Source organism: Cherax quadricarinatus, chromosome 68 (genome assembly GCF_038502225.1).
Source record: "Cherax quadricarinatus isolate ZL_2023a chromosome 68, ASM3850222v1, whole genome shotgun sequence".
NCBI lineage: Eukaryota > Metazoa > Arthropoda > Malacostraca > Decapoda > Parastacidae > Cherax > Cherax quadricarinatus.
In genome coordinates this window covers 12,286,379-12,303,470 of record NC_091359.1, presented here as the reverse complement: position 1 = coordinate 12,303,470, position 17,092 = coordinate 12,286,379, and the positions used below count along the sequence as shown (strand labels likewise).

At 36.7% G+C, this 17,092-nt stretch overlaps 2 protein-coding genes across 2 annotated transcripts in view; one reads left to right on the top strand and one right to left on the bottom strand.

The window, feature by feature from the left end:
• The window catches only part of LOC128697894 (uncharacterized), an 11,900-nt gene extending 1,058 nt beyond the window's left edge, over positions 1–10,842 (top strand). The window contains exons 3-6 of the mRNA XM_053789892.2: positions 5,397–5,642; positions 10,060–10,067; positions 10,230–10,262; positions 10,382–10,842. Coding sequence (XP_053645867.2) covers positions 5,397–5,642; positions 10,060–10,067; positions 10,230–10,262; positions 10,382–10,723 — 629 coding nt within the window. The 3' untranslated portion in view covers positions 10,724–10,842. The remainder of the gene's footprint in view (positions 1–5,396; positions 5,643–10,059; positions 10,068–10,229; positions 10,263–10,381) is intronic.
• A 3,159-nt stretch (positions 10,843–14,001) lies between these two features.
• LOC128697622 (keratin-associated protein 19-2) lies at positions 14,002–16,192 on the bottom strand. Its single transcript, XM_053789452.2, has 2 exons — positions 16,164–16,192; positions 14,002–14,448 (listed from the first exon to the last, which is right to left on the bottom strand). The coding sequence occupies exons 1-2, from the start codon at positions 16,164–16,166 to the stop codon at positions 14,122–14,124; spliced, it is 330 nt and encodes a 109-aa protein (XP_053645427.1). The 5' UTR covers positions 16,167–16,192; the 3' UTR covers positions 14,002–14,121.
• Positions 16,193–17,092: the final 900 nt, after the last annotated feature.

The following is a 17,092-nucleotide window of genomic DNA, read 5'->3' as shown; positions in this document are numbered from 1 at the left end:
AAAGTTTTTTTTAACCGAATTGTGTTATATTCGTTGTTTTATGAAATCTAGTTACTCTTTACGTTATTGAGACCATATTTACGATAAAGATTTGCACATATGTTATTTACTTTTAATGCTGTAAACTCCAGGTTGTTGTTTGTTAATATCGATAAGGTGTCCCGTCACGGAGGAAGGAGGGGAGTGTTAGGTTAGGTTCGTCAGGAAACGGCACAAGTGCTTCCTAACGTGGGTCTTAGGTACTTGCTAAAAGTCTCTTGATCTTAGTACATTACTCTTTTTCCTTCCTTTCCTTGCCATTGAGCCTGATTATTCCATATAGCTAATGCGTTGTACGATGCCTACCTGTTTACAGCTTCTCAGTTAATAAAATAATAATTTAAGTGGCTTCAATAAGTTGAAGTGCTGAAATATTAGACTTTTGACAACATGATCTCAAGAACACTGATGCATGTTAAGATAACATAATTTAAAGAATTTATGGAAGTTGCATTTCTTAATAATGTATGTGAAATGTTTGATATGGTTCACGTTTATTAGCGTTTAGAAACTTTGGCTAAAGTTCACTGACAGTCATTTATCATCAGTGTTGAAAATTCTGGCTGACTGATTTTTGTGCTGTTATTTTGTCTCAGATGGGAATAGTTAATAGAAGATTGAAAAACAAATCCCTTTTCTTTTAAAAAATACGGTACTGACTCTAACAAAAGATCAGCATTGTTAAGGGGAAATCGAATTAATTTGTTAGTAAAGATGAAGGTGTAGGTGGAATATACTGTTAGTATACATAAAGATACAGGTGGAATATACTGTATACATGAAGAAACAGGTGGAATATACTGGTGGTGTTGGCGATTTGCTTCCGGGAAAGAGGAAAGTGTCTCTTGTTGCGGTTCAAACTGTAGGATTGCTGAAACAAATGCTGAACGCCTTTAAATGCAAACTTGCTCGACTAACCCAGTTATAGGTAGTGAAGAAGCACCTTGGTCGAGTCTATCAAACAGCTGATAAACACGTCAGGGTGAGGGACTGTCAATATGACTTTATCAGACATAGAAAGTGCTGTGAGGGGGGGAGGGGGAAATACAGTGTAGCGGCAACACTACAACACACAAGGCTGTTAAGACTGGAAAACTGGTTGTTACCAGAGGAATTACTTTCAATATTGATAACCTAAACCACCTGAACCCTTAAGCACCATATCTATGAGAGTTGTCAGTACTGTTGAACATGGCTTAAAATTTTTGCTTCCCTAATAACTGGAAGGCTTATTAACGCTTACGCAAATCTCATCTCCACGCTGAAGTGTGAGGCAGAGGAAGGCGACTTTTCATTTTCAATATATTTTCTCAAATATGTTATCCAAGTCTGTATTTTATAATCTTGAAAGGGTCGTGTCTAAGACTTAAAGAGAGTAAACATAACATTTTAAGACTGAAACTCGAAAGATCACTTATCAAATCTAGTTTTGTGCTTAAGATTCAATTCACTGCTTTCTTGACTTCATATTGTTGGTCACTTACATTACTCGATCTTTACTTTCATTTATTTGGTTATTCTCTGTAGTTTTCATAAAAACTGTTTTTTTTTATATATATTTATTTGCACTTACCTGCTCTGAAATTTATGTTCCATTTATTAATCCAATTTACAATTTTTATTGTTTACTGTGAGCTAAGTTTGTTTATTAGTTTAATGTCACTGGTATATTTTGATAACAAATTGAAGACACCTTAATTGATGTTATTTGCGTATAATAACTGAGCAAGTAACAAAACGTAACCTTGTGGCACCTCACTTGTTATATCCAGCTTGTACAATTAATATCCTTTAAAAACTACTTAGTGTTTGCTTTCAAATATTATATTTATGGGGAAGCGCTAAAATCATGTGAATCACACGGCGCATGAGGACTAAGAAGGAATTAATTTTTATTCAAAGAAGGAAATTGGTTTTAATTTATGGGATCAAGAGCTCTTTACTAGAATAAAAACTTCATCTTCGATGGGACTCTTGTTTCACCATACATCTGTTTGCATAGTGAACTTTTTGAAAAATAAAAAAAGTTTAGATTAGGTAATTTATCAAAAGTTTTTGAAAACAATCGATGTGCATTTCCATCTACCTCCTCCTCTTCTTCACAGACATTCTTGAAGTGTTTGCTTATAAAGAACCTTATTTTTGGTTCATTATACGTTTCTGTAGGTTTATGTAACCTGCTATAACATGACTTAATCAAACTCCAAACTCAGCCTAATTAAAATAAATATATATATATATATATATATATATATATATATATATATATATATATATATATATTGGTGGAATGATGAAGTAAAAGGTGTGATAAAAGAGAAAAAGGTAGCTTACGAGAGGTTTTTACAAAGCAGAAGTGTTATAAGAAGAGCAGAGTATATGGAGAGTAAAAGAAAGGTGAAGAGAGTGGTGAGAGAGTGCAAAAGGAGAGCAGATGAAAGAGTGGGAGAGGCACTGTCAAGAAATTTTAATGAAAATAAGAAAAAATTTTGGAGTGAGTTAAACAAGTTAAGAAAGCCTAGGGAAAGTATGGATTTGTCAGTTAAAAACAGAGTAGGGGAGTTAGTAGATGGGGAGATGGAGGTATTAGGTAGATGGCGAGAATATTTTGAGGAACTTTTAAATGTTGAGGAAGAAAGGGAGGCGGTAATTTCATGCACTGGCCAGGGAGGTATACCATCTTTTAGGAGTGAAGAAGAGCAGAATGTAAGTGTGGTGGAGGTACGTGAGGCATTACGTAGAATGAAAGGGGGTAAAGCAGCTGGAACTGATGGGATCATGACAGAAATGTTAAAAGCAGGGGGGGATATAGTGTTTGAGTGGTTGGTGCTTTTGTTTAATAAATGTATGAAAGAGGGGAAGGTACCTAGGGATTGGCGGAGAGCATGTATAGTCCCTTTATATAAAGGGAAAGGGGACAAAAGAGATTGTAAAAATTATAGAGGAATAAGTTTACTGAGTATACCAGGAAAAGTATACGGTAGAGTTATAATTGAAAGAATTAGAGGCAAGACAGAATGTAGAATTGCGGATGAGCAAGGAGGCTTCAGAGTGGGTAGGGGATGTGTAGATCATGTGTTTACATTGAAGCATATATGTGAACAGTATTTAGATAAAGGTAGGGAAGTTTTTATTGCATTTATGGATTTAGAAAAGGCATATGATAGAGTGGATAGAGGAGCAATGTGGAAGATGTTGCAAGTATATGGAATAGGTGGTAAGTTACTAAATGCTGTAAAGAGCTTTTATGAGGATAGTGACCCTCAGGTTAGGGTGTGTAGAAGAGAGGGAGAATACTTCCCGGTAAAAGTAGGTCTTAGACAGGGATGTGTAATGTCACCATGGTTGTTTAATATATTTATAGATGGGGTTGTAAAAGAAGTAAATGCTAGGGTGTTCGGGAGAGGGGTGGGATTAAATTATGGGGAATCAAATTCAAAATGGGAATTGACACAGTTACGTTTTGCTGATGATACTGTGCTTATGGGAGATTCTAAAGAAAAATTGCAAAGGTTAGTGGATGAGTTTGAGAATGTGTGTAAAGGTAGAAAGTTGAAAGTGAACATAGAAAAGAGTAAGGTGATGAGGGTATCAAATGATTTAGATAAATAAAAATTGGATATCAAATTGGGGAGGAGGAGTATGGAAGAAGTGAATGTTTTCAGATACTTGGGAGTTGACGTGTCGGCGGATGGATTTATGAAGGATGAGGTTAATCATATAATTGATGAGGGAAAAAAGGTGAGTGGTGCGTTGAGGTATATGTGGAGTCAAAAAACGTTATCTATGGAGGCAAAGAAGGGAATGTATGAAAGTATAGTAGTACCAACACTCTTATATGGATGTGAAGCTTGGGTGGTAAATGCAGCAGCGAGGAGACGGTTGGAGGCAGTGGAGATATCCTGTCTAAGGGCAATGTGTGGTGTAAATATTATGCAGAAAATTCGGAGTGTGGAAATTAGGAGAAGGTGTGGAGTTAATAAAAGCATTAGTCAGAGGGCAGAAGAGGGGTTGTTGAGGTGGTTTGGTCATTTAGAGAGAATGGATCAAAGTAGAATGACATGGAAAGCATATAAATCTATAGGGGAAGGAAAGAGGGGTAGGGGTCGTCCTCGAAAGGGTTGGAAAGAGGGGGTAAAGGAGGTTTTGTGGGCGAGGGGCTTGGACTTCCAGCAAGCGTGCATGAGCGTGTTAGATAGGAGTGAATGGAGACGAATGATACTTGGGACCTGACGATCTGTTGGAGTGTGAGCAGGGTAATATTTAGTGAAGGGATTCAGGGAAACCGATTATTTTCATATAGTCGGACTTGAGTCCTGGAAATGGGAAGTACAATGCCTGCACTTTAAAGGAGGGGTTTGGGATATTGGCAGTTTGGAGGGATATGTTGTGTATCTTTATACGTATATGCTTCTAAACTGTTGTATTCTGAGCACCTCTGCAAAAGCAGTGATAATGTGTGAGTGTGGTGAAAGTGTTGAATGATGAAAGTATTTTCTTATGGAGGATTTTCTTTCTTTTTTGGGTCACCCTGCCTCGGTGGGAGACGACCGACTTGTTGACGATATATATAGATATATATATATATATATATATATATATATATATATATATATATATATATATATATATATATATATGTGTGTGTGTGTGTGTGTGTGTGTGTGTGTGTGTGTGTGTGTGTGTCTAGAACACAGTAAATGATCAGAAATTAACTTTGGGATTCGCAAAAGAAAATTAACGTAAAATAATGAGGTTGGATTAACGAATACAAAACGTTCCTGGGTAGTTTTAGCCTCTGGATCAAAAGAAACGGAATATTTGTATTAACTTCCACACAAAGAATTACTATGCGATTCAAACATTACGTATTATTTAGTAAACAATATTAATTTATATGCTTTAAATATTCTCGGATTGTTAATTAAATTTCAGTGCATACTGAATAAATAGCGACAGTGTACAAAACAAAGAACAAAAAACAAAAAAAAAAATGAAAACAATTAGTGTATATTTTCGCTTTGCTAGAGAAAAAAAATTGGATGCATTTCTACAAATCGTCAGCAGCAGAAGCAAAGACCTTCAGCATGATCTTTGTGATGGGTATATAAAGGCTGGACTTCAGAGTTGCAATCAGTGTGCCTTAGGACTTGACCAGCTCCACACCATGGTAAGTCCTGCGTACACCTACCTTATCACGGCTCACACGCTGAAATTTATTATACATGCTATTAAGATCTATAGGCACTGATTGTGGTTTTGTATTAATTGTTGTTTGTGGTTTCAGAAGTCGATGCTTGCACTAGTGGCCATGGCCGTTGTGGTCACTCTTTGTCAGGCCGGTGTTCACGGTGGATACGGCTATGGTGGTGGACATGGTGGTGGATACGGCTACGGAGGACATGGAGGCTATGGTTATGCCAGCGGAGTATCTACCAACAACTTCCACCTCGCTGGACCCAGATATGGGGGAATTATCGGATATGGCCATGGCGGAGGACACGGCGGAGGCTATGGCTATGGTGGCTATGGAGGATACGGTGGCGGCTACGGTGGTCATGGTGGCTTTGGCTTTGGTGGCGGCCATGGCGGATACGGATACGGCAAATAGACAACTAGAGACTACTATCGCGACTACCACGAAATTATAATTTATTCAACACGATTATAGAAAACGTATTCCATCGATCTTCCACGTGTACACAGAGTAAAAAAAAAAATTTAATTTCTGAGTTTGTTTTCCCTTACACTAAGGAAGTATTTTATTGATCTTGTGAAGCAGAAGTCGATACATCTTGATCAGCAAATCCACAATATCCAATCTGCATTTTTTATTTCTGGTTTGATGAAAATTATTTTTTTTTCTGACATTTACTAAATTTTTATCAAGTCTTAGAAACACTGATAAATAATGTCCCAAAAACCACATTGCATGTAATAAATATTTGTCCTCGTATGGTATTTATTATTATATATCCCTCGCAATAGTATGTTTTAAATTACGAGTAAATATGGAGGTGTTTATCTCTCAAGTGAATATTCACTGAGAGTTTTCTTTAATCTCTTTTTTTTTGAGATTATATATAGTGTTCCTGTCTGGTAAAGTGCAGTACAACTGCACTGGTCTTAAACCTGTATAGATGAATGGTTCAGAGAACCGACAAGTAATCAGTCGATTACATCGACTCAAGACTGAGGGACTGATTACCTTAAAGTCCTGTTCTGAATCATTCTCCTTTGTATGGACTAATGAAGCCACTGTGTGGTGATATGTTTCCTCATTAAAGATACCCAAGTGATGCACATGTGTCTAATTTATCAATAAGTAAAGGCGATCAGACGTTAGAAATTTGACAAGAATTATACTAACATGCAGAAATTAAATCAATTAATTATGATCAAGTAGACGTTTTATGTCTTTTCTTCAGCATTTTTTTTTTAGGTGAAAGTAAAAACAAAAATTCACCAATTTATATTTAACGAATAAGATATTCTCTGCGCTTATTCTTTGTACGATAAGTTATATTTCTTTTAAATGGAACATATCAATAAATCATTATCACGTGTTCTTAAAGCAAAAAAAAAAAAATATAGTGACTACTAAATATATTTTTGTCTCCCATTTTTAAAACATTTTCGATGATATAAAATCCTTTTTTTCAGGTAAATGAGTATATTTTTTAGTATATTCATGCAATATACCCGGCGTACATACCTTTTTCTTGGAGGTTGCGTCTTAATGTACGAAAAATATTATAATAGCAAATCTCGATGTTTTAGAACGACGCGAGACGTTTTCTGACATATTCTGACATATTTGAAATTTTACCCATAATAATAGTAAACAACGGAAATGACGTATTATTATTTACCCATAATAATAGTAAACAACGGAAATGACGTATTGTTTACCAACAAACAGAGACGTCCTTGAACATTTGTGTAATGATCAAAGGAACTGTATTCTAGAATTAACAATAGCAACATTATCTATAAGGCGTTTTTGTTTGGTTGGTATTGTGTAGCCATGTTTACACAGGCATTTCACAATCTGCAATAACAGGAAGCTATTAGTAGCTAAAAAAAAAAAAAATAAGCGTACTGCCCGTAGTAGTGAAGCAAAGACCCGGGTTGCTGAAAAAGCTTTTACTGTATCAACGTTTCGCTCTGTGTAAAGTTTCATGAAACACTACACAGTGCAAAACGTTATCGGGATACTTAGCCCCTGTGGCTTGTCTTCAAACGAAATGATCTGATAAACAGTTCTAGGGGAACCGAACTTGAGTCTTCAGACTAGGAGTCGTTCACGCTCTCTCATATGCGCCTCGAACAAATGAATGTATTGAAACCGGATTTCTCACCGCATATACCAGGTTGTGATAGACTCAGACAGGTGACCCAAGTCACTTTTTTTTTTTTCACTCAGCACTCGTGTGTCTCGTAACAATAGTATCAACATTGCAAAATAACCTGTACCGTTTTCCACACAATAATCACAGTTGCTAAAAAGAAATCTTTAAAATTGGAGTATGTTTGTATTATTATTATTATTATTATTATTATTATTATTATTATTATTATTATTATTATTATTTTCACTATCATTACCATTAACATTAATATAATTTTATTGTTTTGCATATTTTTATTTTTGCTTTTTTTTAGCTATAACCATAATTTTTTTTACAATTTTGTTTATAGATTTAAACTATACATTTCACCTGTATATATATATATATATATATATATATATATATATATATATATATATATATATATATATATATATATATATACATACATATATATATATATATATATATATATATATATATATATATATATATATATATATATATATATATATATATATATATATATATAATTTGAATTCCTTTCACTTATGATTATACGAGAGACTAAACAATTTCCTTCGCGAAGAGCAATTACATGTTTGTTAACTAAATGTGTTGAAGAGTATATACACTCAAAGATATGAATCTCTCAGTATATATACACTGAGAGATGCATACTTCTCAGTGTATATATATATATATCTCAGTGCATGTACATTAAGAGGTATGTATCTCTCTGAGCATATGCAATGAGAGGTGTGTGTGTGTGTGTATTTGCACTGAATAGTGTGTATATCTCGGTTATATAAACTAAAACGTGTATATCTGTTAACGAATATACTCTGAGAATTTATTTTAATATAATAATAGCTCATAATTTTATATTAACTTTTCTTTACTAACTGGGCTTTTAAATTAAAAAAAATAAATTTTAATTACACTAGATTTATTAATCATTTACCTTATTCAATTCGAGTTTACATTAAAATGTCATTTCCGATTTATTTTGTGTACAATTAACATATTCCCAGTATTACATCCCCACGTTATCTACTGAGAGATGCTCTTCCTCTTACCTATTTAAGGGGCTGTCTTGATGCTGGTAATGAGCTCTTGATTCACTGTACTGGAGATACCATCTCTTTATCAAACTCGATTACGCGTGGCAATTATCCATGAAGACAACAGTAAATTTAATACCGATTGCTACTTCTGCTTCTACTACAAGTACTGTTACTACCAATACTACTACTATTTCTACTACTACTACTACTATTTCTACTACTATTACTACTACTACTATTTCTACTACTGCTACTACCACTACTACTATTTCTACTACTACTACTACTATTTCTACTACTACTATTTCTACTACTGCTACTATTACTGCTACTAATAATACACCTCCTAATGCTGCATAAATTATTCCATACTTGGGATAAACAAATAATGTTTACCACTAGACAGACTCCTCCCAGGTGAATCCTTTAAAAAATAGATATACGAATTTTTGGAATACAGATTTGCTATTTTGTATACCAACAGCAAATTAACCAAAGTTAACCTTTCTAAAATACACCTAGCACGAAGAAACTAAATTTACAAAGCCTTGCATAGAGTTAGCATAACTAGAAGTCACTGCTCTCCCTGAGAGAGTGGACAGCATCTCTCTCTGTAACAACACTGATCATGCATTCTTCCCAGTGTCTGTTTCTCTGACCATTACTGAAATGTGTCCAATACTTATTCCTGCCTTCTAACATCCACTTTTGTTTGCATTTCTCCTCCTCTCTCTTGCTTTACTATTTCGGCATAAATCGGAGTTGAATTACTTAATTCCTGTAATCAGGACACTGGTAAGATTCAAGAGCAACACAGGTTTCAATATTGGTCTAATGGTTTCATTTTCCCAGCCAGAGGATTCATCAATTATAGTGATATATATATATATATATATATATATATATATATATATATATATATATATATATATATATATATATATATATATATATATATATATATATGTGAGTGTGTGTGTGTGTGTGTGCGTGTGTGTGTGTGTGTGTGTGCACGTAGTCACCTAATTGTGGTTGAAGGGGTCGAGACTCAGCTCCTGGCACCCCCTCTTCACTGACCGCTACTGGGTCCTGCCTCTCCCTGCTCCATGAGCTTTATCATACCTCGTATTAAAACTATGTATGGTTCCTGCCTCCACTACATCATTCGCCAGACTATTCCACTTCCTAACAACTCTGTGGCTGAAGAAATACTTCCTAACATCCCCTTGACTCATCTGGGTCTTCAGCCTCCAGTTGTGACCCCTTGATTCAATGTCCCATCTCTGGAACATCCTTTCTCTGTCCACTGTGTGTGTGTGTGTGTGTGTGTGTGTGTGTGTGTGTGTGTGTGTGTGTGTGTGTGTGTGTGTGTGTGTGTGTGTGTGTGTGTACTAGAGAAAAATGCGTAATATTAATGGCATGAACAAAGAAGAACTAAGCTCCCATATATATCGGAATCTAAGCTTTTCTTAACCATAAATCACACAACCAAAAACCAGTTATATAACTGTAGCCTTTTATACATTTTAAAAATAATATTCGATGTTACTTGCTTATAAATATTCCCCGATTCAGTATTAATCAATATAATTTAATAACAGAGAAAATAGTAAGAGACACAAAAGAAATCCATTGTTTTCAATGTGATAGTTTTTTTTTTTTGGATTATGAGAATGGAATTTAGATTTTTTAATATCTCGGTAGGAGTAATGACCTTCAACACAGACCTGGTCCGCGTATATAAAGACTGGATTTGGAGAGTTGTAATCAGTGTGCCTTAGGACTTGACTTGCTCCACACCATGGTAAGTCTTGCATATGCTAACCTTATCACTGCTCTAGCGCTGAAATTTGTTATACCTGTCTTCCAGATGTCAATGTTCCGATTGTGGGTTGTTTACTAAATGTTGTTTGTAATTTACAGAAGTCGATGCTTGCATTAGTGGTCATGGCCGTCGTGGCCACCCTTTGTCAGACCGGTGTACATGCTGGCTACGGCTATGGTGGTGGACACGGTGGTGGACATGGTGGTGGATACGGTTACGGAGGAGGACATGGAGGCTACGGCTATGCCAGCGGAGCATCTACCAACAACTTCCACCTCGCTGGTCCCAGATATGGCGGGATTATCGGATATGGCCATGGCGGAGGATATGGCCACGGCGGAGGATATGGCCACGGTGGCGGCTATGGCTACGGAGGAGGCTACGGAGGAGGCTACGGAGGATATGGTGGCGGCCATGGTGGATATGGATACGGCAAGTAAACGACCCGACACTACGACCAAAGCTAATATAACACAATTTAGTATTACCAACGATGTTCCTGAAGTTCACACAGCACGACCTTCCACGTGTACATAGAACTAAATAAAATATTTGTTTATGTGTCAGTTTCTTTACTCTGTGCTTAGTAAATATTTTATTGATCCAGAGAACCATTCATATGGAGTGCCATAATGCTGGTGAAGGATACTTGATTCCTGGAATTAGAGTTAACTTTTTCTTCTTTGGATCAAACCAGATTTTCTCATAATTTCCAGGTTGCTGTAACATCCGTAAAAATTTACTGATTTCCAATAAATACAGTGGGAATAATAATAAAAAAGGAACAACAATAATAACAATTTCGTACAAAAGTTTTGAAAGTCAACTATAATTCATAATGAATATTTGTGTTTACCTGGAGGGAGTTCCGGGGGTCAACGCCCCCGCGGCCCGGTCTGTGTGCTTATTGTCTGTATGATGTTTTCATCATAGCAATGAACCCACGAAACAAGTGGTTTTAAATCATATACCAGATTACTAGGCTCATGTTTGTAGGACCGATGGCTGAGTGGATAAGGTAATATGTACATTGTGTGGTCTCTTGAGGCGGGACAATGTGTCGTGGGGTCGAATCCTGGCCTGCCGCAGTTTGGTAAATGATTCAAAACCACTTGCTTCGTGGTTTCATTGCAATATATATATATATATATATATATATAATATATATATATATATATATATATATATATATATATATATATATATATATATCTCGAAATAATTGAGAATAAAGTATGCTTGACTGATAGTGTACAGGTAACAGTCAGTCTTAATGAGGCGTCGTGCAGTTAATAGGATTTAAATCCAATAAACCAGCCAATCATCACTGTCAAAACAAAAATAATATTGATTTTAAAACGTGATATTTTTTTTTGCTTTGTATAAAAATACGTTATGGATTATATCACAAAAACATTATCGTCCAGGAAATAAGGCAAATATTTTTATATTTGTAATATGCGTGAGGAGTATACTTCAGTTTTCGAAGTTACATCCCAGTGAATGAGATGTTGGCGGCTGAGTAGCAGATAACACACAATTAACCCGTACGTGCGGGTTATTTGTGTGTTGTTCCTGCCATCAATGTATTGTGCCTTTTTGTTATTCAGTATCAGATGAATTCAGTCTGAATTCGGAAATTCGCGTGATTAACGAAAACGTAAACGACGCTGGTCTTGATCAAATGACGCATTAACTGGTGAAGTGTCTGTTGACTCGTGAATCAGTTTGGCTTCACGTCCCACAGAAAAAACTTGATCATTAAATAATTACATATCCTTGGATGATACCATCACAGGTATACTACAGACAGTTTATCTAGTGACGGGAAAAAGCGCAAAATGCAAAATTTTTAGGACTTTTTTTTGAAAGGGGGGGGGGAAAGAAACGTTTTACTCCTGGGACATTGGGCGCTCCAAAAATACATCTGGAGTGACCGAGGTCACAATGTCCTCAAGAGATTGCATTTTGTATCTTTTTCCAATAGTTATTGCTGTCCTACACCGTTGATTGGTTGGTTAATTGGGCTTAAAACCCATCAACACATGACATTAAGGTAGCATAACACTTGCTTAATACCATTCGATAACTCTGCGTGTGTACACAAGCAGTTCTCCTTTCAGTGCACGTATAACGGGAGTTCTATACTCATGAGGATATTTACAAAGTGTATGGAAGAAATCACAATAAAATACGCAATTGCATATATAAAAAAATACCACAGTGAAAATGGGAAAAAATAATCTGAGTACGTTCACGTGCTTACACACATATCTTCTGAAGACATGTAAGCACACGAAGCGCTCAAATTTTATTTCTTATTTTTACAGTGGTATTTTTTATCAAGTGTATATACTGTTATTATCACAATTTATCTACTTGAACTTGATGAACATAAACTATACCACGGGTGGGGATAGAACCCGCGACCAGAGAGTCATAAAACTCCAGACCTTATTGTGGCCAGCTGGCCCAGAGGCTAGCGAGTCGGTCTGGAGTTTTATGACTTTCTGATCGCGAGTTCTATGCCATCCATCATGTTGATGATTTCAAGGTACAATAAACACAGGTAAGCACACTGGTGGAGCCATCACAGAGTTCCCAGCATCGAGACACCTTCAAGGAAGATACCTATTTGCTGGTGACCAGTTCTTCATCTGAGTGATAGGAGCTACGCATTTCTATCAAACGTGACTACATCCATTTTCCAGGTTCTTACTCGTGAATGTAATCAAATCTACTTGCCAGAATTATTACTAGTATTATATTACACATTTAATATCCTTTTTAAATATATTGTCATTATTTGTGTTCTATATAATTTAACTCCATAAGGCGATGGATACTAATTTTACTGCTTTAACTAATTTGGTAGGATAACTCATTCTGCGAGTTTAACACGTAAGTTAAATCTAACTTGGAGTGAATAAATCCTAAAGTAAGGTTATTACATTACTTTAGTTCAACTCTGATGATAACTCGTTGTGCTACTTTAATATGTAAGTTTACTGTAACTCATTTTGGTAGTTTAACACTTAAGTTTAGGCTTAGTGACACTTATTCTTCCAGTTTGTGCATCACTTAATCCTAACTTTGCGGGAGGGAATCAACTTGATAAGTTTCAGCTAGCACGAACTTTGCTTCTGGAATGTTACTCCCCGGCTTAGACCAGTGACCCACCTAGTCAGGTCACTTCCACTTAAGGAAGGAGCACAGCATAAGACCTAGTAGCACAAGCTAGTCAGGCATCACTCACACTCTCTCTGGTATTTCTGAATTAGGCACTTTCTCTCTGATATTTCTGAATTGGACACTTTCTCTGTGGTATTCTGTCTTAGGTTCTCTCTCTCTCTCTTTGGTGGTGTGTCAGGTACAAGGCTGCATTCACACGTAATCAGCTGGAAGAATAATGAGCACACAATTGCAATATAATGGAAGAGCGGTGCCAAACGAACACGAGATTGTTTTCTTTCATGAAGTGGTATAACACCTTAATAGCGTTCGAATACCAAAGTTGAGAGAGACATGTTCCTGACACATTCAAATTTACGAAGTCTCTCAAGTGCTGTCAGCACCACGTTTGTTGGGTAATACAACGAGGGCCAAGGGTGGCCATCTCTCCTGGGTTTCAACCTCACTGCGGTGATGAGTGAAATATTTGTGAAGATTATACACAAAAACACACACTTCATGGGGATAGAAAACTCACAAATGCATAAATATTTTAATCAGCACTATATACACGTGGAAGATCATTGGTCGTGCTTGCGAACTTCAATAACATCGTTGAATATCTTAAATAAAACTTATTCTGTGTTGATTTCGTGTGTCGGGTCGTTTACTTGCCGTATCCGTATCCACCGTGGCCACCGAAACCGCCACCGAAGCCAAAGCCACCATACCCTCCATGTCCGTAGCCGCCATAGCCACCGTAGCCGCCACCATATCCACCACCATGTCCATATCCGATGATTCCACCATATCTGGGACCAGCAAGGTGGAAGTTGTTGGTAGACACTCCACTGGCATAGCCGTAACCTCCATGTCCTCCTCCGTAGCCGTATCCACCACCGAAGCCACCATGTCCATAGCCGTAGCCACCGTAAACACCGGCCTGACAAAGGGTAGCCACGACGGCCAAGACTACTAGTGCAAGCATCGTCTTCTGTAAACCACAAGTCCCAAATCAGTACCTTCAGGTCTTGGTTTATTAATTAAGTTTTAAACCTTCCCACTACACGAGGGTTATTAAGGCAGCATGCTACCTGTACACCGTCTCTTCAACAAAGAGTAAAATAAGCCCTCGGCATACACTAAGACATAAATACTTCATTGTATATACTCCGTTTTTTGAAATATTACCTGACTAATTGGGTTTGAAGTTTATATAATGCATAAGGTCATTAAGGCTGTATATTACCTGTTTGCTACCTATCAAGAATACTTTAATACCTGAAAATAACGATTAGGCAAACTCTCAATATATATAAATTTCTCCATGGAAAAGTGGACCAGAATTCTTCTTCCGTAAGCCATGCGTGTCGTAATAGGTGACTAAAAATATCGGGAGCAAGAGGCTAGTAACCCTTCTCCGGTATTAATTACTAAATTTAAAAAGACAAATTTTCGTTTTTCTTTTTAGGTCACTGCCTCGGAGGAATACGGCCGGTTCGTTGAAATTAAAATATATATGTCAGTGCCAGTGGTCGCTAATGTTGTGATACATTATTGCTAGTAACTCTTGCTCTGCAGTATCCCCTCCTTCCCAGTCGCCAAAATACCGGCGATGTTGTCTGGGTCATCTCAGAAAAAACACGAAGACGTACGTCGGGTAATCTTTCCCTGATGAATCAACCAATAACAACACGGCTACTCTTTACTGTTTGAAAAGGCCAAAAATTAATTCAGAGTATTTATTGCTGTTCATTTGCACTGATTCATCAATGGAGAATATCCTTTTGCATTTTTAACACAATGGGAGTTGCCCACTCTGGGCAATGCCAATCGCTCATTCTTACCAAAAGTAGATAGGCTTCACGTTTTAATAATCCACCATACCGCGACATTCCCACGAATCCTTCAGAGTACAGGCACTGAAATTCCTAATTCCAGAATTCAAGTCAAGGTAGTCTCCCTGAATTCATTCATAGATGACTCACGAAATCGTAATAACACGATTGCAAACAAACCATACCCCGGCCGGAATTGAACCCGCGGTCAGAGAGTCTCGGACCGCGGGTTCAATCCCGGCCGGGGTATGGTTCATTCATAGATGCTACAACAGAACATCAGACCCCATAAATGAACTTGTCTCCAATCCTAACACGCCCAAACCTGCCTAATGAATGTACAAGTTCATTCCTCTTAGTTTCTAACCTACCCTCTAGTTTGATACCGAACAGGTATTGACTAGGTCAAATTATGGTCTTAATGGTCAGGTTTGACGTCTTAGTTGTATTAATGATTAACCCGGTTGTGCTGTTAATCACTAGTTTGTGTGTCTTAATTTTTGATATACTTTTTATGATCAGGTCGTTTGAGGTCTGGTGACCCGAATGGATGTGGTCGTGAAGACCAGGTTGACCGTTTCAGCTATGATCTCGACCACCAGGTCGGTTTTGGTCTCGAGGACCAGGTCGACGATGGTCTTGAGTGGTACTAATGTCCAAAACTGTGGCGCATCTCAATTCTGCATTATCATTATTGCATAAGAAATGGTAAACTAAACCAACGAGACGATAAATAAGATAGTTGTAACACTTGGGTATCTTTACTGCGGTCAGAAAATATACCAAAGTGTTGCATCCAAGCCTCATTTATCTAAATACAATAATCCTTATGCCTCTGCTTCTCCTCCTGTCATTAGGCTGCAGAACTTACCATTGTGTGAAACTGATCAGTTCCTTCGGCAGACTGAATAACATCGAAAAGTTCAGCCTTTTATATGCCCAGCAGCAAGACCATTGTGAAGGTCACCTCTTGCTCCAACCGCCGGCGCTCAACACAAAACAATTTCCAAACTTTTTGTTACTAATAAATTTGAAAACAAAAATAGTGTTATCAACTGATTATAAAAGAAGAATTGACTAATGTCATCACTGGAATTTCTTAAAAAATAAGAAACACAAAGTTTCGTTCTTACTTCGGATAAAATGCACATACTAGAACAACAAGATATAAATCGAGAGACATCTTTTAATGTACATACAGTGAGTGTATATATATATATATATATATATATATATATATATATATATATATATATATATATATATATATATATATAGGGAGGTTCCACCTCTGGAACTGTCCTGGGGACCCTCATCCTCAGAGAAAAGAATAAACTTGCTTCAGGGAAAACTCAAGGTTCTCCCTGAAGTAGTTTGAAAATTTTCTCCTACCACCCCCTATATTTAATATAAGTTTTATTTAAAGACAAAATAAATTGACAAAAATACAATAAAGAGTAAAACAATATAGATAACTCAGAGCTACAATTCGAATACTTCGCCCAGCTCCCCGGCGGTGGGCCGCGTGCCCAGAATGCTGCAGGCATTTCTCCTCTGGATCGCAACACTGAGTCTCTGAAACAGGAAGCTGGCCGCCCTGTGGTCCTTGGTTTCTATGATGACTTTTTAACCCAGCTCTTTCAGGAACTTTAGAGCACACTTGCCCCATGCTCCAAGAGTCTCCGACCTTATCTGGATGAAGTTATATATATATATATATATATATATATATATATATATATATATATATATATATATATATATATATATATATATATATATATATACAGTGATTATGTA